This window comes from Oncorhynchus mykiss, chromosome 8 (genome assembly GCF_013265735.2).
Source record: "Oncorhynchus mykiss isolate Arlee chromosome 8, USDA_OmykA_1.1, whole genome shotgun sequence".
In the NCBI taxonomy this organism is placed as follows: domain Eukaryota; kingdom Metazoa; phylum Chordata; class Actinopteri; order Salmoniformes; family Salmonidae; genus Oncorhynchus; species Oncorhynchus mykiss.
In genome coordinates, this window is record NC_048572.1 from 54,405,557 (window position 1) to 54,421,436 (window position 15,880).

The 15,880-nt window shown below is 44.0% G+C and overlaps 1 protein-coding gene across 3 annotated transcripts in view; it reads left to right on the forward strand.

Annotated features, from left to right (window-relative positions):
• The first annotated feature begins 1,900 nt into the window (after positions 1–1,900).
• Positions 1,901–15,880, forward strand: part of LOC110530137 (homer protein homolog 3) — a 34,622-nt gene continuing 20,642 nt past the window's right edge. The window contains exons 1-7 of one of the 3 annotated variants that reach the window (XM_021612979.2): positions 1,901–2,200; positions 2,297–2,437; positions 2,800–2,848; positions 10,723–10,879; positions 12,209–12,340; positions 12,509–12,616; positions 14,975–14,983. In XM_021612979.2, the coding sequence (XP_021468654.1) occupies positions 2,826–2,848; positions 10,723–10,879; positions 12,209–12,340; positions 12,509–12,616; positions 14,975–14,983 (429 nt within the window). In that variant the 5' untranslated portion in view covers positions 1,901–2,200; positions 2,297–2,437; positions 2,800–2,825. Of the gene's footprint in view, positions 2,438–2,799; positions 2,849–10,722; positions 10,880–12,208; positions 12,341–12,508; positions 12,617–14,974; positions 14,984–15,880 lie in introns of all 3 variants that reach the window. The other 2 variants (XM_036985692.1, XM_021612980.2) reach the window with 2 other exon arrangements.

The following is a 15,880-nucleotide window of genomic DNA, read 5'->3' on the forward strand; positions in this document are numbered from 1 at the left end:
GACATTTCACATTATTAAAATAAAGTGGTGATCCTAACTGACCTAAAACAGGGAATTTTTTACTTGGATTAAATGTCAGGAATTGTGAAAAACTGAGTTTAAATGTATTTGACTAAGATGTATGTAAACATCCGACTTCAACTGTAGTTACAGCAGACCAAAGTAGGAGAGTCAGACACACACACACACACATATGAAACATCACACACTTACTTCCGGTATTGGAGTTGTTGGTTCTGTGGGCCGGGTGGATGGGGCACCAGCATCCTTCTCATGAATCCTCCTCACGATGGCTGCAGAAGCTCTGGTCCTTGGATTGTAGGTCTGACCAATGCCTTGCCCAGCTCCTTGAGAAAGCTGTCTCCTCTGGAGCTTCCCTCCGTCCCAATCTGGGTTCAACATCATCCAGATGACAAATGTGCACGTTGTATGAGCTGGTCTGATGTCTCGGTTATCGAAGCGGATAATCTTGGAAATAATGTGGAAGTTTTCCAGAGACGTTGCATGGAAAAGTTATCTGCCAGTTTCTGCATCCCACATGGATTCTGTGGATTACACATTGGATCTGAAAACACCAACAAGGATAACAACCCTAAAGTATGCATGTAAATGAGTTTGGTCCATCTCTCCCCAATAACACGCCTTCCCTCCATATTAGTGCAGCCCAGAATTATTTTCTGGATGGTTTCTGGGATGAACAGTTCAAAAGAAGACTATGTCCTGCACATAAGTAACCTCCATCCGCGTCGGTCCTGGTTGCATCCTTATCACATTGGCAGCCATGCTCATTCCTTGAGCAAGAAGACCATTCAATTTCACCGTTTTTTTTTACGTCTGTATTTCTTCTCCTTCAGGCTGCTGATAATCTGGTTGCTGACGGGCTGGTCCTGGACTGGCTGAGGGTCAATCTCATCCTCTCCTTCCAACTCACTGTCAGACTCCGAATTGACAGAGACATGATCCTCATATTCAGAAGATTTTTCATCTTCCCAAAGAGGAAGGACGCTCCTTCCACACCAGCTTCTCTCTCTGCAAAAAAATATTTCTAAGGCCCTCTGAGCAGAGATTATTTTTGCCATACTGATTGATTGTGGTAAGGAGCCACACATGCAAAGCTATTTATTTATGTCCCTCCTCCAATTTGCACCTGGCTGGGGTCGAATGTGGGATAATACATTATTTAGATATGTTGTAAAAAAATATATATAAAAAATAAAAATTTGAAATAATGTATTAACATTAAGTAATAACATTGTGCAGGATCCCGCAAGACATTGTGTAGTTTCACACACTACCAAGGGTAAAGAGTGCGAGAAAAGCGGGAGACGGGCAGGGAGACAGACAGATTCTTGCTGTAATGTTGAAACAGCAGGCCCAGGGAGGAGGAAGACAAAGTGAAGGCACACAGCAAACCTTTTTGTTTAGTTTTTACTTGTTTTCACCTACACACACACTTTTCCACACTTTTATTACCCTCGGGTCAAGTGGACCCGAATACCACATATGTAATATAAATGTGTAGGGAGGGGGGTACACAGTGTGCACTCAATAAAAATGTGTAATTTTACAGAAAATGTGCCAAGGCCCATGAGTCTCAGGTTGAAAACAATAATGAATTGTATAATTTTTATTTTAGTAAACTTTGAAAATGGGTCCCACAGTCCCCAACACCACACAAGGGCTAAGGAATTTGTTTTAATGTGAGCAATGTGAAAATTAAATAGTGTATGGCCTTAATTAGTGTTAACTAGGCCATATTTATTTGCCTATGGTCAACAATGAAGTAGTTTACAGCACGAGTTTTGTCATTAAAATGAAATGGAATTTGACCCACCACCAAACTGTAACCAGCAGGTGGTGGTATATCGACTGGTTATAAACACAACTGTAGGAAATCGTTACCATGAAGCGCTGCACCGCGCGAGGTTCTTGACGGGATAAGAAATGTAACCAATATAAAAGTAGCGATACTTTGTAGCCTACCAGTGCATAACACTGTATGCTTGCGTCTCACATTGAGCCGTCAAGAGGAGTATAGCCTAGAACCAGAGCTTCGCGGGGCACTGCGCTACAACAAGGTTACTGAAGTACAGCCAAAGAGAAGAAAATCGGAGAAATATGCACATGATGGACCGCCCGGACTGTGGCAACTGATGCACGTTGCTCCAGTTTAGTGATGCCATCGATGTCCAACGTCGTGGTAAGCCTTTCCAAGTGAAGGGACAGAGCGCATATCATTTCATTGGCAGCTAATGTCCACAGTAGCCTATTCACAGTCAAGTCTTGCCCTTTGCAGTGAAATTCCGGTGGTAAATTGGGAAGCATCCGTATCCGGACACAGGAGAGGAAGGATTTCAGCGCCACTATTCTAAAACATAAAGGAGCCCATATTAGAGCTGGATCAATACATCTCATTAATATTTTACAACGACATGAGGTGAGTGTTTCGAGTAACAACTATTCAACTCTCACTGACTTATTGCATTGGACCGCTGCTAAATTTGCTATGAGAGAAAAGTTTAGGCTATGCTGCAGTCAGGACCATATTTCAAAAGTCGGGACAATTCGTTTTAATATTGGTGTACACAAACCTTGATCTGTAAATTGAAAGGCTATTGATACATTGACCAACCGGTCACTTTTTTCCCCGGTCATTATTATCTAGTCCAGTTGTCTGTTAATGTCAAAATATTGTTTGTTGTTGAAACCATAATCTTGATGTGCATACATCAAGATGACGTTTTCACCCGAAACATTTTGTAACACTAATCAGTGTGTGTTCATTTCCTTCTTCCATAGAAAGAACACATCTCCTGCCTAATAAGATGTATCCACACCATCGAGAAAGGTAAGTGGCTGTCATTTCAGTGGTGATATCCTCTCCTGAACACCTACTCAATAGCCCCTGTTGTCTGTTGTCGGTGGTGGCATAATGACCACAAAGTCCAAAGAGATCCATCCCAACAGTTGGCAGTAAAAGTATTGGTGTAATGACCTTGGGATGCCTATGACTCTTACAGGACCTCTACTTCAACAGGACGAGAGAGAGTCTTCTCTTGTGTCTTATGGAGTAGTAGTCTGATAGTGCACGGATCTGTGATCACAACGCAAGTAGGTCAAATGGCTCTGGAATTACATTTACAAGTTTTGGAGTGATGTTGATTTGCATCTGAGAATATCGCACTAGATTCATTGTTTCTTGATGTTATATTGATAATAAGTGGTTTCAAACTTGATTTACAAAGTAAACCAGTTAGTGTTTATGCTGTTTATCCATTTATCTCATGTTATGTTAGTGGTACTGCAGAGACCAGCACTACCTTATTTGAGCAGTACATTTATGTAATTGCTCTAAGGCCACTGTTGGGCTATTATTGCTGTACTCATTCAGGGAGAGTAGTACTCGCCCAGCACAGTATGCCACCAGAATCTCCTCTACAGAAGCATCCATGTAAATTGTTCTGTTTACAGCATGGAGAGGAATCTACTGTAATACTATGCCAAGAAACCCGTTAGAACTGATAGTGGGAGTGGTACACCATTCTACAAAAAGAGAACATGAATTAAAGTGGTTGTTAATCATAATAGATATAGGAAAAGCATCGTTGTGGAATTTCCATCACCAGAAACTTGTTTTTCATTATCTGAAATCGGATTCTTCTCCCTACCTCGATCCTGGTGGAATTCAGCTCACCTATTTAACAGCTGGAGCATATCTAATGAAACCAATCAATATTTTCAAACCGTGTGCAGGGTACAAATTAGGGCCCCCTATAACAATTCAAATATAAATGTGAGCACCCCCCTGAAATTGTGACTGTGTGTGCGTGCGCGACTGTGCACATACTATTTGTGTGTGTGTGTGTGCGTGTGTGTGCGTGTGCATGTGCGTGTGTGTCTGTGCAGCATTGGTACACACAGCACACGTACGTACGCACATCCCACTAAGCCATGTCCATCTGTTTAATATGAAGGATGAATAGTGGATCCTGGAAAGAGATCCGTTAGCCATTTAGCTCCCACAGAGAGACAGACATCTGAAACACTGAAACATCTGGCTTGCGCTGTGCCTGATGCAAGCCCTCAGGTCTCTTGTAGCGCCACACCTCCTTGGCACTGGAGGAATGTGTGTGGAGGTTAAAGAGGCAGCTCCCTGGCGTCCCGGTGGCTCAGGCTCTGCAGGGTGATCTCATCGCATTGGGGTGATCCCTGTGGAGCCGGGAGCCAGTAATGTTGCTCCCTATGATAGAGGTTTGAAGGACAAACCCCACTGACCAAAAGACCAATCAGATGGATGGTGGGTGTAGCTCAGTCCCCATAGAGGATCATTTCTCATGCCTGGTCAAAGTTGGGCTAACAAACCCTTCCCTAATTTCGGCACCAAACGCTCCATGGTAATAACAATCTAACCCAGAATGTCAATCAATTTTCTCATATGTAAACTAATGTTCTGGAAGCTTCGGTGCCAACATGGTAGTCGCTGAATTTCCATGTCTCAAAGTGAGATTGCCGAACTTTGTAGTCTACCGTTTCTGTCCGACTCTGTTCCACAGCACTGCTTCCGTCCCCTGCCTGGCCAACCCTCTGATCAGTGTCTGTCTGAGCCTGGGGTGACTGCCAGCCTTATAGAAGCTGGTTATTAAGCACGAGATCAGCTGACAAGAGTGGGATTACTGTGTGATGAGACAGAGAATTACAGCTCAGGGTTTTTATCAGGGAGTTTGCCAAACATGGTCCACAAGCCCATCGGGGGATGTGTGTGTCTTAGAGAGGGGGAGAGCGAGTCTGTGGGTCTGCTTTGATGGTGGTAGTGGTTATTAGCAGTAGGGTTAATGTGAAGAAAAGTCTTGACTTGGAAAGCAAAAACGCTGGCTAGCAACCAATAGTTGTCATTGTAAGCTAATTGTTTTTGTACACTTGGGATTCTTGAGGTTGGAATGTTAGTCCTACGCTAATTTACACCAAAACTCATGCGATTTAGAGATCCTGGCACATAGAATTAGAGCAAAGATTCAACACCCATTAACTTAAATCTGATCCTGTGTCTGCTTACCTTCATCATCGAAGAGGTCAGACTAGAGTTCATTTGAATACAGTTTAATGTGCACAGTGACCTGGTATTTGCCATGTCTTAAATCATCCATAAATGATCTAGTTGATATTTGTGCTAGGTTTATTTTACTTATCGCAATCATCAGCCAACGAAATGGACGGGATCGTCACTACCATATGTTGTTGTAATAATACACACTAGTACTCATCCAATACACATTAAATCAGACACTTAAACCCATATAAATGTCGTACATGTCAGTATGAGATTTAGTGGGTACTTTATAACATCAACCCTCTAACTGCAGTGGAGTGTATGTCCTGAATAGTTTGTACAGCTTTGAATTGAATACGATGAGGGTGAAAAAGGCAAACTATCAATCTGCAGCTACGTGTCAAGGTATAGTCCTTTTGACCTTACTGCGTACGTAATCCAAGTTTTTTTACAGCCTATACTCGTCTCCTCACATTTTACATTAGTTGTTAAGCAGACGCTCTTATCCAGAGCGAGATAGTGCGTTCATCTTAAAATGACTCGGTGTGTAACATATACGCTGGGAGTCAGAAAGCAGGTGCAGAAGGTGAGTTTAATACTGAACAAATACAAAAAAACAAACATGGGAAGCGTACTGAACGTGAGAGAAAACCAATGACACCTGACAACTGAGGGTTAAATAAAGGGGGAGTAATCAGGGTATTAATAAAGTCGAGGTGTGCTTAATGATGGGTTGCCAGGTGTGCTTAATGATGGGTTGCCAGGTGTGCTTAATGATGGGTTGCCAGGTGTGCTTAATGATGGGTTGCCAGGTGTGCTTAATGATGGGTTGCCAGGTGTGCTTAATGATGGGTTGCCAGGACCGGTGTTTAGTAAACTGGCGACGACGGGAGTAGACGTGACACTAACCCCGTGCGTTCTGGAGGGCAGGTAGCAGGAGCAGGTATGAAGTTCAGGGAGGAGGTGAGGCCCTGGTCGATGAAGTTCCCAGCGGCACCGGAGTCCACTAGAGCTGTAGAGACAACACTTGAGGGACAGCCAGCCAGTGAACTAGGAACCATAAAGGGTTTGGTGGGAAACGATGATAATGGCGTACTCACTCCTAACCTGGGAAATGGAAGATCACGGGGCTGCCTGGGTTAGGGCGCACCGGACACCGCTGAAGCTGGTGCCTCTCCTGGCCGCAATAGGAACAGAGCCCCAGCTGTCTCTGGCGACGCCGCTCTGCCACGGAGAGGTGTGTGGCCCGTACCTCCATCGGTTCAGGCTCTGCCTCAGGACAGCCATAGGAGGGAGGAGCGTGGCGATGTGTACACCGGTGCTCCCGAAGAAGGTTATCCAGACAAATGGCCATCGAGATGAGAGTGTCCAAGGATATGTTGTCATCCCGACATGCCAACTCCGTCAGGACCTCCTTGCGCAGTCCACTGCGGAATAGAGGGCGGAGTGGCGGCTCATTCCATCTGCTGGAGGCTGCCACAGTCTGAAAGGTGCTCCGCAACAGTCTGGGCCCTCTGCCGGTGCTGGAAAAGTCGCTCACCTCCCTCTCTGCCCTCTGGAGGATGGTCGAAGACTGCCCTGAACAGAGCCATGAACCTCTCATAGGAACCCAGCTCTTTCTCTCTCCCAGATGGCCGTAGCCCACTTCAACGCCCGTCTGGCCAGCAGGGATATTACCATGGCAACCTTGGACCTCTCGGTGGTGGGAGGTCTCGTCTGATAGGCGAAATAGAGGGAGAACTGGAGTAGGAAGCCACAGAATTTTGATGGAGTACCGTCATATTTCTCTGGAAGGGACAGTCCCTGACCTGGGTGGAAGAATGGGTAGTGTGGGGGGCTGGCTCACTGTAACAACCCATGGTAGGAGGCCCTCTGAAAGAGGTATAGAGAACCTAGAGAACGTACCCAGTTTTGCCAGCTGGTCATGGTGTTTATGGAGTAGATACTGTAACCTTGTTCATTAACCGTCTGGAAGAGCGTTGAATCTTCTGCTGCTTCCATATTGTGAGGTGTCATTCTGTAACATACAGGTGCAGAAGGTGAGTTTAATACTGAACAGATACAAAGAACAAACATGGGAAGCGTACTGAACGTGAGAGAAAACCAATAACACCTAAGGACTGATGACAACTGAGGATTAAATAAAGAGGGATTAATCAGGGCATTGATAAAGTCGAGGTGTGTCTAATTATGGGACGCAGGTGTGCATAATGATTGTTTGCCAGAACCGATAGTTAGTAAACTGGCGACATTTTTTTTGTTAGTGGGGGAATAAAACTGAGATGTCTTATTTATGATACTCTTTGTTTGAAGAAGTAGGGTTTCAGACATTTTTGGAAGATGGGCAGGGATAGGGGGAAGCTTCTTCCACCATTGGGGTACCAGGACAGAAAATAGTTTTGACTGGGCTGAGCGGGAGCTGACCCCTGTAAGGGTAGGAGGGCCAAGAGACCTGAGGTGGCAGAACGGGGTGCTCGGGTTGGGGTGTAGGGTTTGAGCATAGCCTGAAGTTATGGACCAGGGTCTTGAAGTGGATGCCAGCTTAAAATGGAAGCCAGTAAAGTGTGCTGAGGAGCGGAGTGACATTGGATAACTTGGGAAGGATGAACACAGTGGCGTCAGTTCAGCTAACCGTGGGTATGGCAAAGTGGGTATGGCAAAGTGGGGTGTACACCAAGCCGAGTGATTTGGTGTACAGAGAAAAGAGGAGAGGTCCTAGAAACGAGCCCTGGGGGACACCAATAGTGAGAGCATGTGGTGCAGACACAGATCCTCTCCACGTCACCTGGTAGGAGCAACCTGCCAGGTAGGATGCAATCCAGGAGTGTACAGAGTCTGAGACGTCTATCCTTGAGATGGTGGAGAGGATGTGATGGTTCAGTGTTGATGGCAGCGGGTAGATATAGGAGGATGAGAATAGAGGAGAGAGAGTCAGCTTTTGCAGAGAAGAGAGCCTCCGTAACACAGAGGAGAGTGGTCTCAGTTTAGTGAGCCGTCTTAAAACTTGACTGGTTAGGGTCAAGAATGTCGTTCTGAGAGAGATAACAAGAAAGTTGGTCATAGACAGCATGCTCAAGTGTTTTGGAAAGCATAGAAAGAAGGGATACTGGTCTGTAGTCAGAGGGGTCGAGTGTTGGTTTCTTGAGGTGGGAAGCGACTCTGGCCGTCTTGAGCCAATGGTCAGGGAGGAAGTGAAGAATGGGAGGTCTCCAGAGATCGTCTGGAGGAGGGGATGGGGTCGAGTGGGAACGTTGTTGGGTAGCTGGACATCACGGGTATAAGGATTTCATCTGGAGAGAGAGGGTAGAAAGAGGTCAAGACATAGGGTAGTTCTGTGTAATTGGGACCAGTGGACTCAGTTGGCTGAGTGGATGTCATCAACCTTTCTTTGAAAGTGGTTGACAAAGTCGTTTGCATAGAGGAAAGGGGAGCTGGTGGAGGATTAAGGATGAGAAGAAGGTGGAAGAGAATTGGAGGCAGGAACTTGAAATTTATAGTGATAGAAAGCAGCTTTAGCAGCGCATGCAGAGGAAGAGAAGGTAGAGTAGAAGGATGATAGGTCCTCCGGAAATTAGTTTTCCTCCATTTTTGATTAGCTGCCCACAGCCCTGTTCTGTGAGCTCGCAGTGAGTCACTCCGCCATGCAGCAGGAGGGGAGGGCCGAGCCGGCCTGGAGGAAAGGGGATAGTGAGAGTCATAGGATTCTGAAGGAGAGGAGAGTATGGTCAAAGGGACAGGAAACAGGAAATAAAAGATTTAGCAGAAGGGAGAGATGATATGATAGAAGAGGAGAGAGTGGTGGGAGAGAGAGGGCAAAGAATGTGATGGTGCATGCCCATCTGGGAAGGCTGAGTGGGCTAGGTGGACTAAGTAGGTAGGGTTGGAGGATGGGGTGAGGGGGTTTGCAAGGAGATTAGTACGAACAGCCTCTAGAAAATGAGGCACATTGCCTGCCTTGTGAGTGGGAGGGGACTGGGAAAAGTTGAGGTCTAAAGAGTAAAGTTGTGGAAAGAAAGAGGTGGAAAGAAATTGAGGTCAGGCGTCGGGATGTTGAAGTCGCCCAGTACAATGAGTGGTGAGCTATCGTCAGGAATTTAGTTTATCAAGGTGTCAAACACATTGAGCAACTTTCCAAGGGCACCAGAGGGGTGTTCTACAAAGAAGATTCAATGAGTTAACCAGATAACTTTGATAAACAACCCGAAATAACTATTGATTTTCTGGTTCATTAAGAAATCTAAACGTATGTGTTTTTGGTGTTGAGTCAATTGGACCATGCCCATTTCAAGCTTATCTTTCTCAAAATATCTAGTTTTAAATATTTTGTGGAAGTTCGCTAGCTAATTCATTTATTGATCCTGCTTTGTAGTGTACCCCTCCTGTCGGTGATAGGTAACAACAGCTTGAGTGGACAAGTGACAGTGGCAGCATGGAATTCAAATGAGGAGATGGACAGGTGAGAGAGGGGGGGAAATAAAAAATATCCACTGAAGAGAAATTAGTATCCTTTTGCCACCACCGCCACGACCAGATGCTCTTGGACTATGAGAGAACACATAGTCAGATGACGAAGTAGCAGTGCTCTCTGAGGTAATCTATGTCTCCGTTAAGGTCAAAAAATGTGGGGACTGAAGGACAGCACGCCGCTCAGCACTGATTGATGATTACCTAGCAAAGATGAAGAAAGACAACCCCCTCCAAAAGACACACCCACCAATTATCACAAAGCTACTACTCAAACTGACCTGAAACCAGTTCAAGTCAATGTTTCAACCCTTCACAGACACAAGTACTGAGCATTCAGCAGTTCAAACAGCAATGATTTAGCAGGCTACTTGGTAGAGAGACAACACTTAACTACAATTGCCCAAGCCAGACTATACCAACAACAACAACTTATTGAAAAAGAAAAGACACTTAGGCTACTCTTGCAGAGATTGGTTGTCTTCCCAGGCTATAGATGAGGCGCAGCCTCTCCACTTTGTCTAATTGCATTGCACAGTAACTGGACTTTAACTCCCCCTCTGTGTACAATCTTTCCACTGCTGTCATTCAGATTTGGTTGGGTTTCCATTTTCCGTGCCACAGTTGCCAAACTAAACTCGAACACCAGTGGCATTGTTGCTTTGCAATATTTACCTCGTTTCTAGGATACCTAGCATGGTCACACTGGCAGGAGCAGGGGTTGGGAGGGGACTTGTGCAAAGGTTCTGAGCTTTTTAGTCAACGGTCTTGTGCCAACCACAACCCACTGGCAAATGAGAATAGGACATAAAGAGCTGCCAAAGGTGACGCCAACGTCTGTAGCATTATGGCAGCCAGTCAAGTTTGGGAGCTATGCTCCATTATGGGAGGAATAGGAGGTTGTTTTTCCTCTGCGAAAGCACAAAGAAATTGTAGACATTTCATATTCATCAGAAAATGAACAGTAGGTCTTGATTAGAATATGAGGGTTGTCCGGAATCATGAGTTGTCAATTTGTTTAGTGAACTGTGTTCATTCAAAAAATTTAAACTGAGAAGAAAATAATTATTTAGAAAAATGGGAGCCTTGGTCAAGTTGTCTTTGCATTAGTCTTCACATACTCTAATTTGCTGGGCCATGTTAAGGAATATAAAATTATTGGCCACAATTTGTCTTCACATGCTTAGCTCCATGTCCCCTCCATGCCCCAGGGAGCAGCCAATCTTCAGCGCCAGGGCCCATGTGTTCCAGATCGACCCGAACACCAAGAGGAACTGGATCCCTGCCAGTAAGCATGCCGTCACCGTCTCCTTCTTCTACGACGGCAACAGGAACGTGTACCGCATCATCAGCGTGGGCGGTACCAAGGTGAGCCAGGCAGCTGTGCTGTCCTGTACAGTGACTCTCTGGAACATGAATGCAGACCACAGTTAAGAGTATGTGAATGTGTGGTCTTGTCGAAAGCTCTGATTTAGGGAAACATCCTTTTCGAGAGATGTTCTTAGGACATTGCGGGACGGTTGAAAATATGGTCTCCAGAGGTGCTTTCAGTTCACAATCATTTGCTTCTAGCCAACAACAAAAAAGCAATTTACAGTTTGACAAAGAGAGTAGATAAAGATGGGTCTGGTATGTGTAGTAGATCAGCATTGGCATGTTTTAAGATTGTGTTCACTCTTACTTTTGCCCGTACTCTCATTTATCCTTCCATCTCCAAAGACCTTGGTTGTTCACGAGGCTAAACATAAAATAAGTGGTTGTGGGCTTTTATTAATTTAAAAACAATTGAGCCATTGTTCAGTCAGTAAGAACTGGAGTGTGAACAGAAACTCAATGTCACCAAACAGCGCTCAGAAGATCAAGGCACAGATTCCTCACACGTTTTGAATTTAGATTCCCCAATGCTGCCCTGTAATTTATCTGATCTCTTCTTAACACCTCTGGTCTGACCCACATTCCCCACTCCCAGCAGACCCTGTGGTCAGCAACCTAATTCCACCCATCTGTTGTCTGGCAACGTGGTAATCTTTTGTACCACGTCATGTGAAACATGTTGCCCCTGACTCTTGTAATCGTTTGTTTAAAAAGCTCCTCTTCTTTAAGTTTCCCTTGCCCTCTGATTCTGGGGTTTTACGTCAGTCATATTATAGTAATTCTGCAGCTGATGCAGAAGTTTATAAATGGGTCTGCTTAATGTGTTTTCTCATGTGACGTGAAACCAAATGGAGGGGCTGTAGCCACTTCTCCGCACTGCCTGATGCAATGTTTGTTAATCTGTTAAAGGGTCGGCCAGTCAAATAAATGGCATTTGTTTGTTATGTCCTTAAAATAATGCAAGCCATTGATTGCCATGCACCCACAGTCCAATCTAAAAGATGGGCATGTCATGCTATCAGAATAAGCTCAGAAGACATTTCCAAAGGAGATAACTGTTTACAGAGAAGATGGGTATAACCATCTGTTTGTACAATGGATTTGAAACGATCCATTTGGATATTATGAAAAGGCAAACGGATGCTTCCCGTTATGATCGCAGATGTTTCACTTCTCTTTGTTCAAAGTCCGAGAGAAAGAGTCCTCACATTGGCACCAACGTGAACAATAATCTGTTGTGCATGATAGCTTTTGAGGTTCATCAGGTGAGGTGAGGAACTACTACTGCATTAAGCAATGATGTCCTCCTCCCTCTATCCCCAGGCCATTATCAACTGCACCATTACACCCAGCATGACGTTCACCAGGACCTCGCAGAAGTTTGGCCAATGGGCGGACAGCAGGGCCAACACGGTCTACGGCCTGGGCTTTGCTACAGAGCAGCAGCTGCATCAGGTGAAGATCTTCTAACTTCACTCGACACAAGGGTCTGGCGTCCCAAAATAATTCAGTTGTTGAATTATGGACAACTCATTTATCTTGTGCGATCATCATTTTTAGGCACATTATCCAAGGCTTACTGCAATGTCAAACTAAATGCATTTCGCTCTTGTCCGTCCTCAGTTTTCTGAGCGGTTTAAGGAGGTCAAAGAGGCTGCCCGTCTTGCACGCGAAAAGTCCCAGGATAAGATGGAGTTGGCCAACACAGCCCTCAGCATTGCTGCCCCACAGGTGAGCTCAGACAGAATGCTTTTAAGAGAAAAGCTTCTGAGGAGGATCTTTTGAATGTCTGCGGAACTCCTGCGGTACACATCGAGGTATTGCTATCTCCCGCCGGCTGCGAAAGAGAAACGGGATGGGAAGGAAGGCGTAGGAAGTATGAGCTGGGTCATTCGTCTCTGAGGAAAGTGAGAGGAAATCTAGGGCGATGGTAAAATTATCCCATGCAGCCCAGTGCTCTGCCTGGCTGGTTATGTCTGCTCACTGCAGAAACCTCTGAAATGATTTAATTGCATTGATCAATAGGCTATTCTGGTTATGGTGGTCACGTTAACAAAAATGTGTAATATACAACAGGGCCTGGGACCCCTTTTGTGGTAGCAAATTCATCAGTGGACCCTTTCGTAATCAGAACACAACTTGAGTGAGATATAAAATGACATGCAAGGAGTTTTGCTATGACTTCAGCAGTGCATGGCCGGACGAACCAAGTCTCGGGGAGGAACATTTTAAAGGCCCGCCTCTTGGCATCGGAGAGAACCTTTTGCAGCTTTAAAAGCGAATATCCTGCAATTCTACAAATGTTTCCATTTGTCAGAGAGAACGTTACAGTTTTAAAGATGGAATCGGCAGTAGGGGGAAACGGCGCCCCTGGCTGCTCCACCGGCTGCCTCGCCACCGTTATTGTTTTTGTTGCAGAGCTGAGGAGCGTGGTGAAGCATGGTAAAAAAAGAATTGCACTACATATTGTGCTCTTCTATCGCACGTGCAAGGATGTCCAAGGGGAGTAACTTCTTTGTTGTTGTAATATCGAAAAACGTCTGTGTCAGTTTTACCATGAATTATTCCAGCTTTAAATTACAGTGCATTTATCTAGAAATGTAACATTTTGGGGGGGGAGTACAATAACTATTGAGTTGAGAAATGTATAATTGGTGTGGAGTACTGTGATTAATAATATTAAGTTGTGTTGTATTTACACACTCTAAATGTATTCCACGGATCCATTGGCCAAAATTCATTTAATTTGTTAGCAATATTTAGAACAAAATAAATAATAATAATTGTAAAAAAAATATATATATATATATATATACACATATACAGTACCAGTCAAAGGTTTGGACACACCTACTCATTCCAGGGTTTTTCTTTATTTTTTCTATTTTCTACATTGTAGAATAATAGTAAAGACATGAACACCATGAAATAACACACATGGAATCATGTAGTGACCCAAAAAAGTGATCAAAATATATTTTAAAACCAATCAAAATATATTTTATATTCTTCAAAGTAGCCACCCTTTGCCTTGATGACAGCTTTGCACACTTGGCATTCTCTCAACCAGAATCATGAGGAATACTTTTCCAACAGTCTTGAAGGAGTTCCCACATATGCTGAGCACTTGTTGGCTGCTTTTTCTTCGCTCTGTGGTCCAACTCATCCTAAACCATCTCAATTGAGTTGAGGTCGGGTGATTGTGGAGGCCAGGTCATCTGATGCAGCACTCCATTACTCTCCTTCTTGGTCAAATAGCCCTTACACAGCCTGTACGTGTGTTGGGTCATTGTCTTGTTAAAAACAAATGATAGTCCCACTAAGCGCAAACCAGATGGGAAAGCGTATCGCTGCAGAATGCTGTGGTAGCCATGCTGGTTAAGTGTGCCTTGAATTCTAAATAAATCACAGACAGTGTCACCAGCAAAGCACCATCACACCTCCTCCATGCTTCATGGTTGAAACGACACATGCGGAGGTCATCTGTTCACATACTCTGCGTCTCAGAAATACACGGCAGTTTGAGCTGTTCTTGCCATAATATGGACTTGGTCTTTTACCAAATAGGGCTATCTTCTGTATACCATCCCTACCTTGTCACAACACATTTGCTCAAACACATTAAGAAGGAAAGAAATTCCACAAATGAACTTTTAACAAGGTACATTGAAATGCATTCCAGCTGACTACCTCCTGAACCTAGTTGAGAGAATGCTAAGAGCGTGCAAATCTGTCATCAAGGCAAAGGGTGGCTACTTTGAATAATCTAAAATACACATTTTGATTTGTTTAACACTTTTTTTGGTTACTACATGATTCCATTTTGAATTCAGGGTGTAACACAAGAAAAGGCTGAATAGGTCAAAGGGTATGAATACTTTTTGAAGACGCCGTATTATTTGTATCTTTTGAGATCTGGCTGCGGACCCCTTGGGTACCTTCATGGGAACCCCTGATATACAGTATGAGATGCCCTGATATACAGTATGAGATGCCCTGATATACAGTATGAGATGCCCTGATATACAGTATGTTTAATTGATATTGCTGTGTTCTTTATTCTCTTGCTATCGGACGACTTTTCTCCAGTTCTCACAGGTAGGTCTCACGTGTGTTTGATTTCCAACCTTCACCGTTCACGTCTAAGAAGTGCCAGTTGGGGTACCAATGTGCTATGACAAGAAAGTAAATCAAACAGAAAATCTTGTGTCTTTATCGTCGCGAGGTTGAGTTGCTCAGAGTTTGATGAACATTTACAGGGTAATAGTCACTCCTCAAACTGTTCTTGCTGCTGAAATTGATATCCTTTTAACCCAGCTAACAATTGTAGGGAGAGAGAACGTTTTTGAAATGTTACCCGTAATGTTCCTGTGATGTTTGAAAAAATGTTAGCCAAAACCTCCTGAGAATCTATTTAGCATGTTTTAGAGGTAGGAGAGCATTCCCTTGATGTCAAACAGAACATGGCTACCATGTTCTCACAATATACAGTATTAATGCATCTCATGAGATGCTGCAAAAACATTCGTGTCCAGTTTTCTGAGGGTTAGGAGAATATTCCATCAACATCACTCCAAGCATACACAGAACATGGTTGCTATGTTCTCAGAATATAATATATTATTGTTCAAGACATGTTTCATGGCAACGTTGGAAGAACATTCATGGGTCCAGTTTTCTGAGGTTTAGGAGAACATTCCATCAATGTCACATGAAACAAACACAGAACATGGTTGCCATGTTATCAGAATATCTACTCAACAAAAATATAAATCAAATCAAATCAAATTTTATTTGTCACATACACATGGTTAGCAGATGTTAATGCGAGTGTAGCGAAATGCTTGTGCTTCTAGTTCCGACAATGCAGTAATAACAAGTAATCTAACTAACAATTCCAAAACTACTGTCTTGTACACAGTGTAAGGGGATAAAGAATATGTACATAAGGATATATGAATGAGTGATGGTACAGAGCAGCATAGGCAATATACA